Source organism: Phoenix dactylifera, chromosome 6, assembly GCF_009389715.1.
Source record: "Phoenix dactylifera cultivar Barhee BC4 chromosome 6, palm_55x_up_171113_PBpolish2nd_filt_p, whole genome shotgun sequence".
NCBI classification, from domain to species: Eukaryota; Viridiplantae; Streptophyta; class Magnoliopsida; order Arecales; family Arecaceae; genus Phoenix; species Phoenix dactylifera.
In genome coordinates, this window is record NC_052397.1 from 16,705,938 (window position 1) to 16,725,696 (window position 19,759).

A 19,759-nucleotide genomic window follows, 5' to 3' on the forward strand; every position below is an offset into this window, starting at 1 on the left:
GCGTGCTTGGCCGAATGAAGGGGCTTGGCTAAGGCTTGTCCTGGCAAAGTGGTTGGCCTTGGCTTGACCCTCCGTTGGCCTCATTATATCCCGATGTCCTCTTTAGTCTGCATGAGCCACTTTGGCCTTCAATTGGCACATAGTCCTCTCTTGGCTTGGCGTTTTCTAGGTGTTGCTTGCGTGGGACCTCAACAAACCCCCTCCCTTGAAAAATATCCTTGCCCCCAAGGATATGCTCTGAGTGTCACCGAACTCCTTCATGGGCTTCCTGTATAGCTTCTTCTTTAGGCTTTCGGCCGTGCAGTGTCTCCAACATATTGGCCTCACAAGGCCTCATGTCATTGCTGCCCCAAGCGGTCCACTTCCTCATCCGTCCACCAAGTCTGAACTTCATGGTCATCGACTCATAGTCAGTCTCTATCTTGTCCAACCTTCGAAGCCATAAAATCCCAAGTACCGCATCTAGTCGTACCAACTGTAGTACATGCAAATTAACACTAATCAGAACCCCTTGGACCCTCAATTTTACTTCTCTCACAATCTCCTCACATTTCATCCTTTCTTCACTCGCGATTTTTACTTCAAGGGGTTCCACCGATATCCCTTTCAAGCCCACCCTTTGAAGCATCTTTGCATTAACAAAATTATGTGAAGAGCCTGAATCAATCAATAAAGAAACTTCATACGTACCGATCCATGTTATAAGCCGTATAGTAGGAGGTTTTTGGACTCCCGACATGGTATGCAATGAAAGTTCAGCTTCTTTGATCACTTCATAATGCTCGGCCTTCCTTTGATCAGATTTTCACCATCTTCATCAGAAAATTCAGACACCTCGTCCTCTTCCTCGCTGCTTGCATCAAGGATGTAGACATGGCCGGTCTTGCAACGATGCTCCTGGCTCCACTTTTCACCGCATTTGAAACATAGCCCTTTTTTAATGTAATCTTTCAGTTCATCACGAGTCAATGTTCTTACCTCCTTTAGTTGGTGTTTGTTGCTGGTTCCAATCCCTTCTTTGCCTTCATTTGTCGCCTTGGATGGTGGGAATTCGGTGTGCTGGTTGCCCGCACAATCCTTGGACATCCGCCACTCCGGGTTGTAGCTTTGGTCTAGGATCTCCGCCATGCGCATCGCCTCTTGTAACCGTGTTGGTTGTTTGAGTTTGATCTCCTTGGCTAGCCATGGTTTGAGGCCATCGATGAAGGTACCATGTAAGACTTCGTCGGACCATCCGCTGACCATAGTTTGCAATTACCGGAACTCATCGATATAGGTCTGGACTTTGCCCTCCTGTTTGAGTTTTACAAGTTGACCATGGTGATTGACAACGGAGGAAGGTCCCCATTGTTTCATGAATTCATCCATAAAGGCAGTCTAACCCAATCTTCTTCCTTCTTTCTCATACAAGGCCCAGATCCACCTCCACCATCGGCTAGCCCTTCCCTCTAAGTGGAAACTAGCTAGGGTCACCCGATCAGCCCGTGGGATATCATAAATGTCAAAGTACTGATCCGCCTTGTCAAGCCACTCATACGGGTCTCCTCCACCAAACTTTGGAAAGTCAATTTTGGGTTTCCTAAGCCCTTCTTCTCTAGGCCATGGACCCCTATAGTCATCATCTCCAAAGTCAGTACCCCGCATAATACTTCTTCTTCTCCTTGCCATGGGTTCTCTCCGGCCATGAGGCCTTTGAGCATGGAAGGGATGTTCTTCGGGTTCACTATCAGCCCCATCATGATTGTTATGGCCATTACTAACCCACTCATCATCAAGCCACCTCTCAAACACTAAGCCTTCGGCTTCTATCCTTCCTCCCATTCGGCCATGATGCCTAATGCCATGATCTACATGATGTGTATTCTAAACAATAATGGCATCGCTCTCATACCTTGCCCGGTTCTACCGTGCAGCATGCGGCCTAGGCACTTCTTCTTGCACCCTCTTATGTTCTCTCTCTAGCATCCTTCTTTCTAATCTCTCAACGTTGGCAATGTTCTCCCTCCTTATTTCAGCCATAGTATTGGACAAAGTTTCCAATGCCCGGTTAAGGTTTGCCGAACTAACTTCAAGGGCTTCTAACCTCCTATCGTGGTTACTATTTTGGGGGGACTCCATCTCCTTTTAACCCTCTGTTTTAGGACTCTAAAACCCGGAGACAACAGCCCCTCTAACTTCCAAAAACCAGAACTCAATCAAGCCCCCAAAACTTGCTGCACAAAAAATTTCTGGACTGCAGAAAATTTCTGCAGCAGTCTACCGACTTCAGCAGCCAATATCTCCCTCAAAATAGAACCAAATCAACACGTAAAGATGCCTATTACAGTGAGTAATAACCTCTGAAACTCTCCACAAAAAATCAAACTCAAAGCTTCAGAAAACTCTGTTCTTAACAACCCAAACACAGACCTTGGTACAGAATTTTTCTGCAACACAAAACTTTCCCAAATCAGTCCCTAAACCTCTTGCGGTTGTCACCCAAAGGATGAACCAACCCACCTGATTTGTATTTCACCCAATCAGCCACCGACAGGGGTTTTACAATAATAAAAACAGAAATTAAAAATCCCCCAACCGAATACAAATTCAAGTCCAATATAGGATGCAGAATTTTTATGAACTTCACCAACGACTATGATCTGATTTTTAACCTTAGATCCAAAAGAATATGCAAAGCAAAATCAGATCTGGAAGATTGGTATTCAAGCGTTAGCTCCTTGAAGGATTCTCTCAATGAAAGCACCAATTTGATGGGGGCTCACGGTCCAGAACCCCTCACCAAGCCCTTTTCCCTCACGCTCCTTGCATGCGCTTTCAAAAGATGCTGATGATGGATCGATTGTAGGTAACGCCGGTGGAATAACTCAATAAAAGATCAACAATGAAAGCAACCTTGATTTATATTCCAATAAATTGAAAAACAAACGACGACAATCAAAAGCAAATAACAAGAATAACAAAAAGTAAAAGAAATCTAGCAAAGGATCGAAAGGATCCCTTCCTAGCCCAATCTAGTGGAGATTGATTTATCAACCACTAGCCCAAGTCCTAGAACAGAAGATCTAAGGACCAAAATCTATTAAAGGCCTAACCCCCTAATAGCCCAAGCCTTACGGCCGACTCTCTCACAAAAGAAACAAGACTCAACTCATTGATCATTCCATTCCCTACAATGTCCTCTCACAACTCTTTTTATAGGCTAAGCCCTAGACAAAACTAAGTAAAACCCCTTAGGAAAACATGGCAAATTGTCATCCCATGGATCCAAGGCTTTTCCACCGTTGATTGGCATGAGATGAGTGGCTGAAAATCCCCCAAGAAGGGCCCTGCCACGGCTAGACATTGGCTTGCTTTTTGGCCGTTGGATGGAAGAGGATGGAGGGTTGAGATTGCATGAGACTCGCAGACCGGACGCACGGGACGCGTGTCCCGGTTGTGGCTGGAGGAGTCCCAGTTGGGCGCGCGGGCTGGGTAAACGGGACGCATGTCCTAGTTGGCCGAGTCGTGCGTCCCGGTTGGACGTGTCCCAGTCCGGGTGGTACTGGGACTGGGCGCGCGCTAGGCTGGCGGGCGTGTGCGGGCGCGCGCGCATGGGAGGGCGTGCGGGAGGCCAAACCTTGCCACACTGTAGCAGGCTGACTCGCGGGCTAGCTGTGCGCTAACACTGTAGCTGGTGAGGTTCTTGCCTAAGAACCTCGCCGCACTGTAGCAGGCGCAGTCACTGTAGCTGGCGAGGTTCTTGCAGCCGAACCTCTTCGCACTGTAGCATATTGGCTGAGCGCAGCTGGACGTGGCTGCGGCATGGCTTTGGCGGGGTTGCGCGTGCGGTGGGCTCGACTAAGGTTGGGCATGCTTGGCCAAGGCTTGGGCACGCATCGGCGCGCAGTTGGCTCGGTTGAGGTTGGGCGTGCTCGGCCGAGGCTTGGCTTGCATGGGTGCGGTGCATGCGGCTTGGGCATGGTCTCGGCCGACCAAGGGCGTGCTTGGCCGAATGAAGGGGCTTGGCCAAGGCTTTTTCCGGCAAAGTGGTTGGCCTTGGCTTGACCCTCCATTGGCCTCTTCATATCCCGATGTCCTGTTTGATTAGCGCGGCCACTTTGGCCTTCAGTTGGCACATGGTCCTCCTTGGCTTGGCATTTTCTTGGTGTGAGGCCCAATAGTCCCACATCGAAAAAACTCGTTCCAGAGCCTGGACATATGAGGCGGGTGTCTCTAAATTCTGCAGACGTGTTTTGGATGGAAAACAAAATCAGGGAGGGGTGAAGGACGCTTGCGTGAAGCCCCAAAATTGGACAATATCTGGCAGGGGAGCCCCGTGTTTCTCTCCTCATGTGGCCTCCACGTGGGCACTGGGTGCCTCACGTACTCTGCGCAGGCGGGGCGTGACATTTGGTATCAGAGCCGAGAATGGCTCTTGTCTGATGTGGGAAGGGTGTGAGGCCCAATAGTCCCATATTGGAAAGACTTGTTTCAGAGCCTGGGCATATGAGGCGGGTGTCTCCAAATCCTGCGACGCATTTTGGGTGGAAAACAAAACCGAGGAGGGGTGAAGGATGCTTGCGTGAAGCTCCAAAACCGGACAATATCTGGCAGGGGAGCCCCATGTTTTCCCCCTCATGTGGCCCCCACGTGGGCACTGGGTGCCTTACGTGCCCCGCGCAGGCGGGGGCGTGACAATTTCCCTCCATGACGATGGTAATTTAACACTTTAAAATTCATAAAGGGAATGGTCCTCCCCATGAATATTCTTATCTTAAATTTCGTAGTTTAATACTTTTGATGCAACGACTGTCCAATTCTTTCCTCTCAAAGTGGAGGATGATATTGAACAAATCTTGGGATGTGACTTTTCTCTTGATAACAAATAGGAAAAGTTATTTTGATGAATGTGATGGTCATTAAAAAATAAGGGCATTCATCTCCTCATCCATGGCACGCTTTCACTCCTTGATACCTTTAGCTTTATCATAGTAAGAGTGTTCCTCATCATCAATTAGATTGGCAAAGAAACAAGAATAAGTATTCACAAAATTTTTATCTCGATAACGGAATGGCTTGACAATTATTCTCCTTGGCTGTCAATTACTAGCCACCAATTCATCATTTTCTTCTTGTTGTCCACTACTTTGGTGAGAACTTGAAATCTCCCTTTCACTTTGCTCTCCTAATGATGATTAAAAAGAAGAGCCATGTTGTAATGTCATTTTAAACTCTAAAGTGTTGGATCTTTCTTGCTCAAGTGCAACTCCATTTAGGCCATAATATGAAGAAACTTCATCAAAAACATCATCTCTAGAAACAATAAATTTGTGAGTCCTTGGATCTATGCACTTCCAGCCCTTCTTCCTTTCATTGTATCCAATAAAAATGTACTTCCTTGCTTTTGCATCTAACTTGTTTTTTTGAGATTCCGGCATGTGAATATAAATTTCTCCAAACATCAACTTATAAGGAGATTTCATATTTGTTAGGCTAAGGGATATTCGATTAATCACATATGCTGCACACTTCATGTATATAGCTTTGGATAAATTTTTAGCATACAACCAGCTCTTGCAAGTCTCCACAAGGTGTCTCAGACTTCAGACTATATTTTCGTTCAATTAATAATACTCTTCATGACGTCAAGTTTGAACATATTGAATTATAGTTAAATTGTTACAACATCCAATATGTACTTACTACAAACAATAATGCAAACAAAGATGCAAGTATACTATTTCAACAAAAATGCATGAATCTAACAAAGATAGATAAGAAGCCTCTTCAATTTAATATAATTTTTTAATGAAAGCACGGAAAACTAGTTATTCTAAAAGAAGGCCCATGAAACTGATTAAATAAGTGCGATAATGCCCGGTAATACTGTTTACCATGTCAAGCAAGAGCAGAATAGGAAAATGTTATCCCATGGCACTTCATGGTCAAGGTGGAGGAAAGAATTTGTCCGAGGGACAAATTCACTCCACCTATAAATGAAGGTAGGGGCATCATGAGAAATTCACTCCATCTAATTAATAAAAGTCCCATCCCACCAAACGAGCCTCTCAGGTGCTCCCATAATTGCCGGTAGGTTCGAGGTCACAGTGTCCCCTCCCTCTTTTCCGTCGGTCATTCGCGTTATAAAGAAGGCTACCCCCCCTCCCCGCCAACTACACTCGAAACCAAACATCCAGAATTAGGATCTGCCTTCAATCTAGCAATGGCGGAAAAGGTTGCCGATTCTCCTCCCTTCAGAATCACTTCTCCATGTACTTTTCAAAGGCTAGCTTACGATGATTTTAACTCATGTCTCTTGTGGATCTCATAATATCATGATCGTTTTCCTAAAGCTTAACAGTTTTATGTTAATGATAGCATCGAGCTTTGGTAATTCCCTTTTATATTTTTGTCAGAATAAAACTTATTTGAGGCGGATCGTTGCATCACTCTTGAATCTTTTCTTTCTTTCTTGTTTTGATTAACCTGACTATGTTTAACTTTTTTCTTTTTTTTATTCTTTCCTTCTTTGTTTTCTTCTTATTCTTTTAATGCTCATATTAGAACAACGACAACATCATTTGTATTGCATACTTGTTTTCACTTATTCCCAAGCTGAGGTCCTTCATATTATTTTCACATTCACTAAATAAATCCTATCACAGATCTCCACGTTAGAGATAAAAGTTGACCTAGGCTGCCGGTATTGCTACAAAAAGATTCAAAAGACTCTATGCAAGCTCCAAGGTACGTAATTACACCCCCCGACACTTCCACTGCCTCCATTCTAGTCCAATATTTTAGCTACTAATGATTGTACCAATCATCCAATTTTTCCCTTTGCTTTCCATCAACAAAGAACGGGAGAACATAAAAACCATCTCCTATGACAAGAAGAACAATACTGTCACAATCTCCGGCCCATTCGATCCCGAGAAGCTCTCCAAGAAGCTCCGCTGCATGGCCTGCAAGGTGATCATAGCCATAATAATTGTAGTGGAGAAACCGAAACCGAAGCCGCCGGCACCGCCGCCACCCCCACCAGTACCTTGCAAATGTTGTTGCAAGGTGTGCAACAACATTAAAATCATATCATGTGACCATCACAAGGATCCCAAATGCACGGTGACTAAGAAGGTGATCAAGGATCCTACTCCCGAGAAGGAAAAGGATGATAAGGATAAAAAAACTACCGAAAAAGAAACTAAAAAGAAGGTGATCAACGACATTGAGATCATAATATGTGAGCATCCAAAATGCCCGGATTCCTGCACGGAGCCGCCAAAAAAGATAAAGTGTCTACCACCGTGTGAACCACCATGTCAACCACCGTGTGAATCACCATGTCAGCCAAAGTGTGAACCACTGTGTCCACCACCGTGTGAACCACCGTGTCCACCACCGTGTCCGCCACCGTGTCAACCACCAATTTGTCAGGTTTGTTGCTGGATGCCCAGCTCTGGCGGGTACCAAGGAGGGTCTCGGTGTTACTCTTGTGGAAGGATCTACGGATGTGCGCCTGATTGTCCACCAATGCCCTATGGTGGAACCTCTTATGGAGGATACCAGTTCATTCTTAAGGAGGATCCATCAGCGTCATGTACCATCATGTGATCATGTGTATCCGTGTTTTTCCTTTGCCAAAACTAATAACAGTAATAAGGGCGAACGATGTATGATTTATGGGGGAATAATGTGGAAATAAAATGTTATTTCAGTGTAATATTTTCATTTGGAATATTGTGTGAAAGGAATATTTTATATATGCTTGATAATGTAAAGTTTTTTCTTAGTGTTTTCCTCCAAAAATAAATAAACTTATATCAGCTAGAAGAAAAAAAAGCCTACTAGGAAGATAAAGGCTGAGAACTTCCGATTATAAAATTTCCATCAGTACATCTGCGCCTACTGGCTAGCCAATATATCTAGAGATTGATTTCTCTCCTCATAGACATACATGTGAGACTTAGAATACCATTGGATCTAGAGAAGTATTCATCTTCTTTCGCACGAATCCATCATTGGATCACCCAATGTACAGATCTCAAAGCACTCCAAACTTCATTATTTATCTGTCTGCATAGATCTCAAAATGACCAATGGATAATTCAAAAGATCTGCAAAAGATACAACTCTAATCCTTCACGACTTCAAGTATTAAGCTTGGTTTGTTCTGGACTCATATATAGATACTGTGGGTAAGGCCACTCCCCTCTGCCTTTCTTCGGAAAAAATAGTCGCATCTGGTTTATCTGTCGGCTCCTATGTCCTCGATCTCAAGATTGTTTGTTAGAAAATTTTTCTTTCCACATTGGACTATTAGCGGACTTGAGGTCAAAAAACTGGCAACCAAAAAGCCTATAAACAACCAGCCAAATCATCTTCACAAGAGACTGCCATTATGGTCTTTTTTTTTTCTTTTTTTTTTTGCTAGGACAAAAGGAAGGAGGGGGGGTGAGGAGGACCTCACCCGCGTAGCAGCCCCTACTGAGCCCTCTTCCCACTGAAGAATATTCAATACGGGCAGATAAGTTTTACTCATACCCTCCCCACCCGTGCCCGCGCGTTTCGAATCTGGGCTACTCCGGTGGAATCTTAGCCTCGTTTCAACCGTGCTACTACCTCGGTGGTACTGCCATTATGATCTTTAACAGAGCTATTCTTCATAATATTTTCTATAACACAACTGCATCTACTTCTTGAGTTTGTAGCTGAGTAGCAAATCCTCTTATCTTCCAGGCGAGAGGTACCAGCAAATCCTCTGCCCCGGTTGGGTTGAAAGCTGGGACTTGATTGCATCTTTTGCATGAAAGAAGTATTCAATTTCCTTCACACAAATCCACTATTAGATCACCCATGCACAGATCTCAAAGCACTTCAAAACTTTATTATTTATCCGCCTGCATACATCTCAAAGCGACCAATTGATCATAATTCAAAGGCTTACAAAAGATGCAACTCTAATTCTTCGAGACTTCAAGTATTAAGCTTAGTCTGTTCTGAACTCAAGTACCCATAGAGTGGATACATGGGGTGGCTTTGATCCTCTTTATATTTTTTTGAATAAAATAGTTACATCTGGTTTATCTATCAGCTCCTACGTGCTTGATCTCTTAAGATTGTTTGTTGGACTGTTTTTCTTTCCACAGTGGACTATTAGTTGACTACAGGTCAAGATACTGTCAACTAAAAAATCCAATGCACAAATCTCAAAAAATAATATTTAATTAAAAAATAAAAATTTCCTAGTTTAATACTTTTAGTGCAACGGCTATCGCATTCTTTCCTCTCACAGTGGAGAATGATATTGAACGACTCTTGGGATGACTTTTCTCTTGAAAACAAATAAGAAAAGTTATTTTGGTGGATGTGATGGTCATTAAAAAATATTACCATTAGTGTGATGGCACTTCCACTTACTTTTATAAAAAGAAAAATAATAATAAAAAAGCCTACCATAATTGCGGGTGGGTTCTTGGTCACGTCCCCCCGGCTTTTTCTCTACAGCTCTCCGTCGGTCGCTCACGTTATACGGGGCCGTAAAAGGCTACGTACCCTCGCACCAAATTTCAGAATTGGGATCTGGCTTCAATCTAGCAATAGCGGAAAAGATTGAAAATTCTCCTCCCTCCAATATCACTTATTGTATCTTCTCAACGCAATTTTCGAAGGCCAATATATGATGTGTTTAACTCATTTCTCTTACGGATCTCATAATATCATGATCTTTTTTCTAAAGCTTTCGGTTATATGTCAATGATACTATGAAGCTTTTGTATTCCCATTTATAATTTTTATCAGAATAAAACTTTAGAGGTGGATGGTTCATCACTCTCAAATCTTTTCCTTTTTTCTTGTTTAGATCAATCTGTCTATGTTTAACTTTGACCTACATTATTTATTCTTTCTCTATTAGCTTAAGATCGCAATTATTGTTAAATTGTTTCTAAATTTATCAGTGAAAGCAATTTAGAGTTTCCCTTTTCTTTTTTCTTCCCCACTCTTCTCTCTCTCTCTCTCTAATAGCAGGTTAAATGCTTCATTTTTTGCCACCTTTCCTTCTTTCTTTCTTTTCTTCCTTTCTTTCTTTTTTTTAATTCTTTTAATACTCATACTAAGACAACGGTATTTTCATTTTGTATTGCATATTTATTTTCACATATTTGCTAGCCAAGGTCCTTCATTTTATTTTCACATTCATTAAATAAATTCTATCACCCAGATCTCCAAGTTAGCCATAAAAAGTTGACCTAGACTGCCATCGTTGCTACAAAAAGATTTAAATGACTCCATGCAAGCTCCTGGATACGTAACTAAACCTCCACACATGTTACTACCTCCATTTTAGTCCAATATTTTAGCTACTAATGATTGTACCAACCATCCAATTTTCCCCCATATTTTCCACCAGCAAAGAAGGAGAGAACATAAAAACTATCTCCTATGACGAGAAGAACAATGCCGTCACAATCGCCGGCCCATTGGATCCCCAGAAGCTCTGCTGCAAGGCCTGCCAAAGAACACAGGGACCCTCCCAATTAATGCACCCTCTGATAAGAAAAAAGAATCCTGCAAGGTGATCAATGACATACAAATTATGGTATGCGACCATCCCAAGGATACTAAATGCCCCGATGAGAAGCCCGACTCGAAGGCACAACCCATACCTTGTGAACCACTGGTTCGGCCGGTTTGGTGATGGAAAAGACTGCCCGATAAGCCCGCTTTGTTTGACACGCTTTTAAATTTTAATACAAACATCATCTTCATCTTTTTGGATATGACAAGGCTAATCATAAATTAAGATGCCTTTACGTCATCACCATCAAAGTGGAAGGCAACAAGAGATTGCATGGATGGTGGCTCTCATGATTTCCCTCCATGATGATGGTAATTTAACACTTCAAGATTCATAAAGGAAATGGTCCTCCCCACGAATATTCTTTTCTTAAATTTCGTAGTTTAATACTTTTGATGCAACGGCTATCCAATACTTTCCTCTCAAAGTGGAGGATGATATTGACTGACGTGACTTTTCTTTTGATAACAAATAGATAAAGTTATTTTGATGGAAGTGATGGTCATTAAAAAAAAAAACATTCATCTCCTCATCCACCCTTTCACTCCTTGATACCTTTAGCTTCATCATAGCAAGAAAGTTCCTCATCATCAATTGAATTGGTAAAGAAATAAGAATAAGTACTTACAAAATTTTTATCTCGATAACGGAATGGCTTGAAAATTGCTCTCCTTGGCCGTCAATTACTAGCCACCAATTCATCATTTTCTTCTTGTTGTCCACTACTTTGGGGAGAACTTCAAATCTCCCTTTCACTTTGCTCTCCTAATGATGATTAAGAAGAAGAGTCATGTGGTATTGTCATTTTAAGGTCTAAAGTGTTGGATCTTTCTTGCTCAAATGCAGCTCCATTAATTAGGCCATAATATGAAGAAACTTCATCAAAACAATAAATTTGTGAGTTCTCGGATCCATGCACTTCCAGCCCTTCTTCCTTTCATCGTATCCAATAAAAATGCACTTTCTTGCTTTTGCATCTAACTTGTTTTTTTGAGATTCCGGCATGTGAACATAAATTTCTCCAAACATCAACTTATAAGAAGACTTCATGTTTGTTAGGCTAAGGGACATTTGATTAATCATATATGTTGCACACTTTATATATATAGCTTTGGATAAATTTTTAGCATACAACCAGCTCTTGCAAGTCTCCACAAGGTGTCTGATTTTTCTCACAACGACTCTGTTTTGTAGGGCTGTTAATGAGCCGAGCTGCTCGGGCTCGGCTCAGGCTCGGCTCGTTAGTCAAACGAGCCCGAGCCCGAGCCCAATATAAGGCTCGCTTACATCCAAGCCCGAGCCCGAGCTCGAGCCCGAGCAGCTCACGAGCCCAAACGAGCTCTAGTCTCCCACTGAAAAATCTTATTTCAGCACTATAATTCATAAAAATCTGACCACATAGAGAAAAATAGCCTATTATCGAGCCCGAGCCCGAGCTCGAGCCCGATTACGAGCCCGAGCTCGGGCTCATTCTGGAGCTCGTAATTGAAACGAGCTTTACGAGCTCAGGCCCGAGCCTTTGCTTTGCCAAGCAAGCCCGAGCTCGAGCCCAATATAGAGCTCGTTACCGAGCCCGAGCCCGAGCTTCTGTGAAACGAGCCGAGCCGAGCTTTGCCAGGCTCGGGCTCGGCTCGGCTCGTTAACAGCCCTACTGTTTTGCTATGGCATTTCAGCATAACTAAATTCTGTCTTAATGCCATATTGTCGATAAAAAAGAGAAAAACCCATCGGAAGTGAACTCCCCTCGATTATCTATTTGTAGCCGCTTGATTTTCATCCCAAGTTCACCTTTTACGGTCTCTTTGAACTCCAAAAATCTGGTGAAAACTTCTGATTTATACTTTACAAAATAAACCCACATGAATTTTGTAAAACCATCAACAAAAATTAATATGTAATGAAATCCAAAATAAGATGGAGTTCTAGTTAGTCCCATTAAGGCCCTGTTTGGGGGAGCTTTTGGAGGGCCAGAAAGCACTTTCTGGCCATCCAAAAGTACTTTTAGATGAAAAACTGTGTTTGGTAAATTTTTCAAAAGCTGTTTCAGCTTTTGCGGGAAGCTGAAAACAGCTTTTGGGAGGAAGCTGTTTCAGCTTTTTCGGAAAGCTATATTTTTGACAAAAATGCCCATATTAAAATAACATAATTACATAGTTTATCCCTGTATAAATCTAAAAATCTGCTAGAGCCAAGAACCCAAGCCGTCAGACTCCCTTCCGTAAGAAAATGTATTTTTCTTTTCAATTTTTGTATGCATCTCTTGAACCACATTTTAGAAGAAAAAATTTTTAATCCTTTTCCATACCTTCCAAAATCAATCTATTGTTTTTTTTTTATCATCAACCTCGCGGCCCACGCTGAGGTCCTCCTCGAGCGTGGACCATGAAGAAGAGCCCCTAGACCGCGGAAAATTATTTTATGAAAAATTATGAAAAATTATTATGAAAAATTATTTTATACTAATAATTATAATATTTTATACCTTTATTTTTGTATTATACTATAAATATAATATCATATTATATTATATCATAATACATTAATATGTTATGTTAAATAATTTAATATTATGTTATATTATGGAAAATTAATTTATACTAATAATTATAATATTTTATACCTTTATTTTTGTATTATACTATAAATATAATATCATAATACATTAATATGTTATGTTAAATAATTTAATATTATGTTATATTATGGAAAATTAATTTATACTAATAATTATAATATTTTATACCTTTATTATTGTATTATACTATAAATATTGTATTATATTACATTACATTATAATACATTAATATGTTATTTTAAATAATTTAATATTATGGTATATTATGGAAAATTAATTTATAATATTAATTATAATATTTTATACCTTTATTTTTTATTAAACTATAAATATAATATCATATTATATTATATCATAATACATTAATATGTTATGTTAAATAATTTAATATTATGTTATATTATGAAAAATTAATTTATACTAATAACTATAATATTTTATACCTTTATTATTGTATTATACTATAAATATTGTATTATATTACATTACATTATAATACATTAATATGTTATTTTAAATAATTTAATATTATGTTATATTATGAAAAATTAATTTATAATATTAATTATAATATTTTATACCTTTATTATTGTATTATACTATAAATATTGTATTATATTACATTACATTATAATACATTAATATGTTATTTTAAATAATTTAATATTATGTTATATTATGAGAAATTAATTTATACTAATAATTATAATATTTTATACTTTTATTATTGTATTATATTATAAATATAATATATATTACATTATATCATAATACATTAATATGTTATGTTAAATAATTTAAAATTATGTTATATTACCAAATATTAATTTACTCTAATAATTATATTACTATTATGCTATATTAACATAATATTATTTTATATTACAATAATATTATACTATATCGTATATTTATGTATTAATTTATGTTATGTTTTATTATGTTGTGTTGTATAATACTATGCAATGTCCTTTATGGTAATTTTGTCATATAAAAGTACTTTCTCAGTTTGTTTACCAAACACAAAACAAAGTACCACAGCACTTTACGAATGTAGTTACCAAACAGCAAACAGCTTTTTATAACAGCTCTACTTCAGACAGCTCTACTTTCAACAGCTCTACTTCCAACAGCTCTACTGCCAACAGCCCCCCCAAACAGGGCCTAAGTCACTATATATACATTCTAGTGGAGCCTTGCACCTTGAGATAGATTTGTCAAATGGAAGGCAATGTGCCTTTCTATATTGACAACTTTCATAAATTTCTCCATTATCAAAATTAATTAATTTTGGAAGCCCTTTTACCAAGTTCTTTTGCACCATAATTCTTAACTTATTCATGTTAAGATGCCCAAGTCTAGCATGCCATACGAATGCATTACCATTGCTACTCAACTTGTAGCAACTCAATACAAAGATGGAGAACAATCAACTTGTGGTTGTGTTCCCAAATACACTGGTAGGGATGTACTTCATTCTTCATGGAGACCTGTAGTATATGCATTCACATTAATTGCAAGTAATTAAGATTGCATAGAAAAATGAACAGACATTATAGGAAGATGTAAAGATGAATAAGTACATAAATATATTAACGATTCTTGCATAAATCTAGTTTAATATATATCTAGAGTGTTCCAACAAATCAATTGCACTAATTTCAACACTGTGATCTGCTGGACGCTATGGAACGAGAGGAATGCTCGGCTTTTTCAGTTCGAAGCATGCTCGTTTGCTAAGGTGTTTCAACGTAGAATCATGCTGCTGAAACAATGGACCTACTGCTATGAAGGCAAATGGGAAAACGCATATTCTCAAGCTTTTTACCGGAGTTAATGGAATCAAAGTCCCACTTGAACCGTTGGTCTGGGTCCCAGTCATGGTTGACAGCAACTATGTTCCGTCTTCATGGGCCACATCTTGTAGTCACATCGCTTCATGGAGTTGGGTTCAGGATGTTGAGAAGTCACCCGTTTTCATCATCCTCCCTCCAAAAAAAGGAGAGAGAGATAAAGGTTGAGCCACCAACCTCAACCCATCAAATCTTGTCCATCTTTGACGCCATCTAAGAACACCGTTTTGTACATCATTCTGTAGCTGCGAATTTTATGTAGGATGGTATAAAGGGCATGAGTGTAGCCTTTCTCTGTATTGAAGATCATCTTTTACCCCCAATTTGTGGATCTTCTTTTGCATAAGTGTCATTATCGTGGGAGGTCTGTCACATCTGGTTCGCCATCCATTATCTTAAATCTTCTACTATATATAATACTATTTTAGTGCAGTGATTATCTCTTTAGATCTGTACCCAAATCCTACCTATCCTGTCTTGTAAATTCTCAGACTAGTTTTTAAACCCATTCGCTTTCACCCCGAAGATCCAATTTGAGTTTCAACTTTGTAGGCACGAGTTAAAAGTTAGTCCATTAATTCCAAATTCAGGCTAGCTTAAGTCAGGTTCATTCCCGAGTCTTGCTATATGGTTATTTCTATTCTTTATGTTGTAGATCAAATAGATTAAAGTTGAGTTTCATTTAATGAACCGGGCTGGTGCCAATGGCTTGGGACTTGGGCAATTAATATGCAGATGATTTCGGTGACTAGTTTCACTAGGCATTTTGGTGGATTAGTCTCTCTTCTTCCCGCAATTAATAATTAATATTCTTAATATCTTTCGTAATAAATAATATGTGTGAAGCTAATTTTTCTACTATAAAAAATATAAACTCCTCCAATGACTGATGTTTCCACCCTTGTTGTTTCAAATTTTAATCCTTGTGTTCGTAATCCAGTGTTTTGATCACATGGGCTGCTCCAGTCTGATTGAGAGGTGACGTCGACCCCATTCGATCAGCACTTGTGTTTTTCCTCTCTTTCCCTCTGTTCATATGAACTTTACAACTGAAAAGTATTACCCTTAGCGTGATGGCAATTCCAGCCACCCAACAAGCCCCTCAAAGTGCTCCCATAATTGCTGGTAGGTTCGAGGTCACAGTCTCCCCTCCCTCTTTTCCGTCGGTCATTCGCGTTATAAAGAAGGCTAACCCAGACCCGTCTTCCCCGCCAACTACACTCGAAACCAAACATCCAGAATTAGGATCTGCCTTCAATCCAGCAATGGCGGAAAAGGTTGCCAATTCTCCTCCCTTCAGAATCACTTCTCTATGTACTTTCCAAAGGCTAGCTCATGATCATTTTAACTCATAATATCATGACCGTTTTCCTAAAGCTTACAGTTTTATGTTAATGATAGCATCGAGCTTTGGTAATTCCCTTTTATATTTTTATCAGAATAAAGCTTATTTGAGGCGGATCGTTTCATCATTCTTGGATCTTTTCTTTCTTTCTTGTTTTGATCAACCTGACTATGTTTAACTTTGATACAAGTTATTGAGCCTCTCTTTATTAGCTTAAGATTACAATTATTGTTAAATTATTTCTAAATATGTCAGATAAGGCAAGTTTCGAGCTTTCCTTTTCTTTTTTTTTTTCTTTCCTTTTTTTCTTCTTCTTATTCTTTTAATACTCATATTAGGACAACGACATCATCATTTGTACTGCATATTTGTATTCACTTATTCCCAAGCTGAGGTCCTTCGTATTATTTTCACATTCACTAAATAAATCCTATCACAGATCTCCACGTTAGAGCTAAAAGTTGACCTAGGCTGCCGGTATTGCTACAAAAAGATTCAAAAGACTCTATGCAAGCTCCAAGGTACGTAATTACACCCCCCCACACTTCCACTGCCTCCATTCTAGTCCAATATTTTAGCTACTAATGATTGTACCAATCATCCAATTTTCCCCTTTGATTTCCATCAACAAAGAACGGGAGAACATAAAAACCATCTCCTATGACAAGAAGAACAATACTATCACAATCTCTGGCCCATTCGATCCCGAGAAGCTCATCAAGAAGCTCCGCTGCATGGCCTGCAAGGTGATCATAATCATAATAATTGTAAAGCCGCCGCCGACGCCGACGCCGACAAAGCCGCCACCAGAACCATGCAAATGTTGTTGCAAGGTGTGCAACAACATTAAAATCATATCATGTGACCATCACAAGGATCCCAAATGCACGGTGACTAAGAAGGTGATCGAGGATCCTACTCCCGAGAAGAAAAAGGATGATAAGGATAAAAAACCTACCGAGAAAGAAACTAAAAAGAAGGTGATCAACGACATTGAGATCATAATATGTGAGCATCCAAAATGTCCGGATCCCTGCCCACCACCATGTCCACCACCGTGTGAACCACCGTGCCCACCACCATGTCCGCCACCGTGTGAACCACCGTGCCCACCACCATGCCCACCACCGTGCCAGCCACCATGTCCACCACCGTGTCCACCACCATGTGAACCTTGGTGTCCACCACCATGTCAACCACCAATTTGTCAGGTTTGTTGCAGGATGCCCTCCTCTGGGGGGCACCAAGGAGGGTCTCGGTGTTACTCTTGTGGAAGGATCGAAGGATGCGTGCCTGATTGTCCACCAATGCCCTTTGGTGGAACCTCTCATGGAGGATACCAGTTCATGTTGAAGGAGGATCCATCACCGTCATGTGCCATCATGTAATCATGTGTATCCATGTTTTTCCTTTGCCAAAACTAATAACAGTAATAAGGGTGAAGGATGTTAGATTTATGGGAGAATAATGTGGAAATAAAATGTTATTTCAGTGTAATATTTTCATTTGGAATATTGTGTGAAAGGAATATTTTATATATGCAAGATAATGTGAAGTTCTTTTCTTAGTGTTTTCCTCCAAAAATAAATAAACTTATATCAACCAGAAGAAAAAAAACCCTATTGGGAAGACAAAGGCTAGGAACTCTCGGATATAAAATTTCCATCAGTACATTTGCTGGCTAGCCAATATATCTAGAGATTGGTTTTTCTCCTCATAGACATGTGAGACTTTGAATACCATTGGATCTAAAGAAGTATTCATCTTCCTTCGCACGAATCCACCATTGGATCACAGGGGGAGCTCCTATAGAAAGTATAATCAACGCGAACGGGACACTGACTCTGCCGGAAACTAATTCTCAGACTCAGTCCAGTGATCCAATGTACAGATCAGCAAAGGGAGGCAAACTAATCAGCGAAGGGAGGCAAACTCCCGTATCAAGCAAGAAGCACACTGAAGGCTCGAGAGAGAGCGCGAGTTATGACAAGCTCTGGTGCCCCTTTTAAGCCCTAACGACACGGAATTGCCTCACGTGCGCTTTCAAATCGCTGTGATCTAATCTTTGCGGCTCCTGTTCTACTACCTTGGCTAGCCTTACGAATCTAAAGCTAGAGCTATTAGCACTGGGCTATCCGGACACTCCAATGTACAGATCTCAAAGCACTCCAAACTTCATTATTTATTCATCTACATAGATCTCAAAGCGACCGATGGATAATTCAAAGATCTGCAAAAGATACAATTTGAGTTTCAACTTTATAGGCACGAGTTAAAAGTTAGTCCATTAATTTCAAATTCAGACTAGCTTAACTCAGGTTCATTCTCTAGTCCTGTCATTAATTTGGTTAGTTTGCTATGATTATTTCTATGCTTTGTGTTGTAGATCAAATAGATTAAAGTTAAGTTTCATTTAATGAAGCGGGCTTGTGCCAATGGTTACACTCTCTTCTTAAGAGTCAAATATTCTGAATTTGAATCTTAGATTGAGAGTCTATATGTATTGAGACTTGGAAAATTAATATGCGAATGGTTTCTCTTTTTCGATGTCAAGATATTCCGGTGGATTAGTAACCGCTGTTTGTTATAAATTAAATGGAACAAAATGGTCCTTATCGTGCAGTTAATAATTAATAGTTCTTGTCCGTTATCCGGTGTTTAGAAGGGACGTACGGCCGATAATGCAGCAGATTTCGCGACCCACAAATAGTTGATCACGAGGGCAAGGACAGTACGATCGAGAGATGACGTCGGCACCATTCGATCAGTACCTGTTTTTCTCTCTGTTTTTTTCTGAAGTTTGAAAGCTGTCCATTATGATACCAGATTTCGTACAAATATTATTCTAATATAATATTATTATTGTGCCGACACATTGGGGGAGGAAGACCAGTTCGATGTACCGAAATATTAATAAGCTCTTTGTATCAAACATCAGCATTACTTCTTGTACCATATGTTAATATTTTTCGATTCGATACAGTATAACATATCTTAATCGAATGGTACGATAGGCTACATATAATACATAAAATCTGGATAATCGTGATCATATTACATCGTACAAACAGCCATGATTTGCAATATATGTAATGCAAAGCAACCGTAATTACAAGAGCCCCTTGCATTATATGTAGCATGCTTTGTTATGTACTACCCCGACCTTATGCGTATATATAGCCATATCAAGGGGCCAAAGAAAATATCATCCAAACTAATAGAATGGATGGAGCTCCATGTTATCCTAATTCAAGAATCAAGCCTTGTCAAAAACTCTAAACTCCACTTAGTGAATCCATATGATATATTACATGAAATATTCAGATGTAGTTCTGGACTGATCGGTTGAATGGTATCTGATTTTTTTGATCTGATATTTACTGCAACTATGTGATCATTTCTTTTTCTTTTTCACATGTGATGTATAG

At 39.8% G+C, this 19,759-nt stretch overlaps 2 protein-coding genes across 2 annotated transcripts; both read left to right on the top strand.

The window, feature by feature from the left end:
- The first annotated feature begins 6,100 nt into the window (after positions 1-6,100).
- Positions 6,101-7,755, top strand: LOC120111120 (protein PYRICULARIA ORYZAE RESISTANCE 21-like). The gene is made up of 3 exons (XM_039127629.1): positions 6,101-6,214; positions 6,645-6,726; positions 6,839-7,755. Exons 1-3 carry the CDS (start codon positions 6,203-6,205, stop codon positions 7,591-7,593), a joined length of 849 nt encoding a protein of 282 aa, XP_038983557.1. The 5' UTR covers positions 6,101-6,202; the 3' UTR covers positions 7,594-7,755.
- An 8,414-nt stretch (positions 7,756-16,169) lies between these two features.
- Positions 16,170-17,898, top strand: LOC120111119 (protein PYRICULARIA ORYZAE RESISTANCE 21-like). The gene is made up of 3 exons (XM_039127628.1): positions 16,170-16,263; positions 16,771-16,852; positions 16,965-17,898. Exons 1-3 carry the CDS (start codon positions 16,252-16,254, stop codon positions 17,717-17,719), a joined length of 849 nt encoding a protein of 282 aa, XP_038983556.1. The 5' UTR covers positions 16,170-16,251; the 3' UTR covers positions 17,720-17,898.
- Positions 17,899-19,759: the final 1,861 nt, after the last annotated feature.

What these genes read in the sequence shown, in the direction of transcription:
- LOC120111120 (XM_039127629.1), top strand. An exon ending in GACTCTATGCAAGCTCCAAG is followed by an intron (nt 6,727 to 6,838) that starts GTACGTAATTAC and finishes CCATCAACAAAG; the next exon opens with AACGGGAGAACATAAAAACC.
- LOC120111119 (XM_039127628.1), top strand. An exon ending in GACTCTATGCAAGCTCCAAG is followed by an intron (nt 16,853 to 16,964) that starts GTACGTAATTAC and finishes CCATCAACAAAG; the next exon opens with AACGGGAGAACATAAAAACC.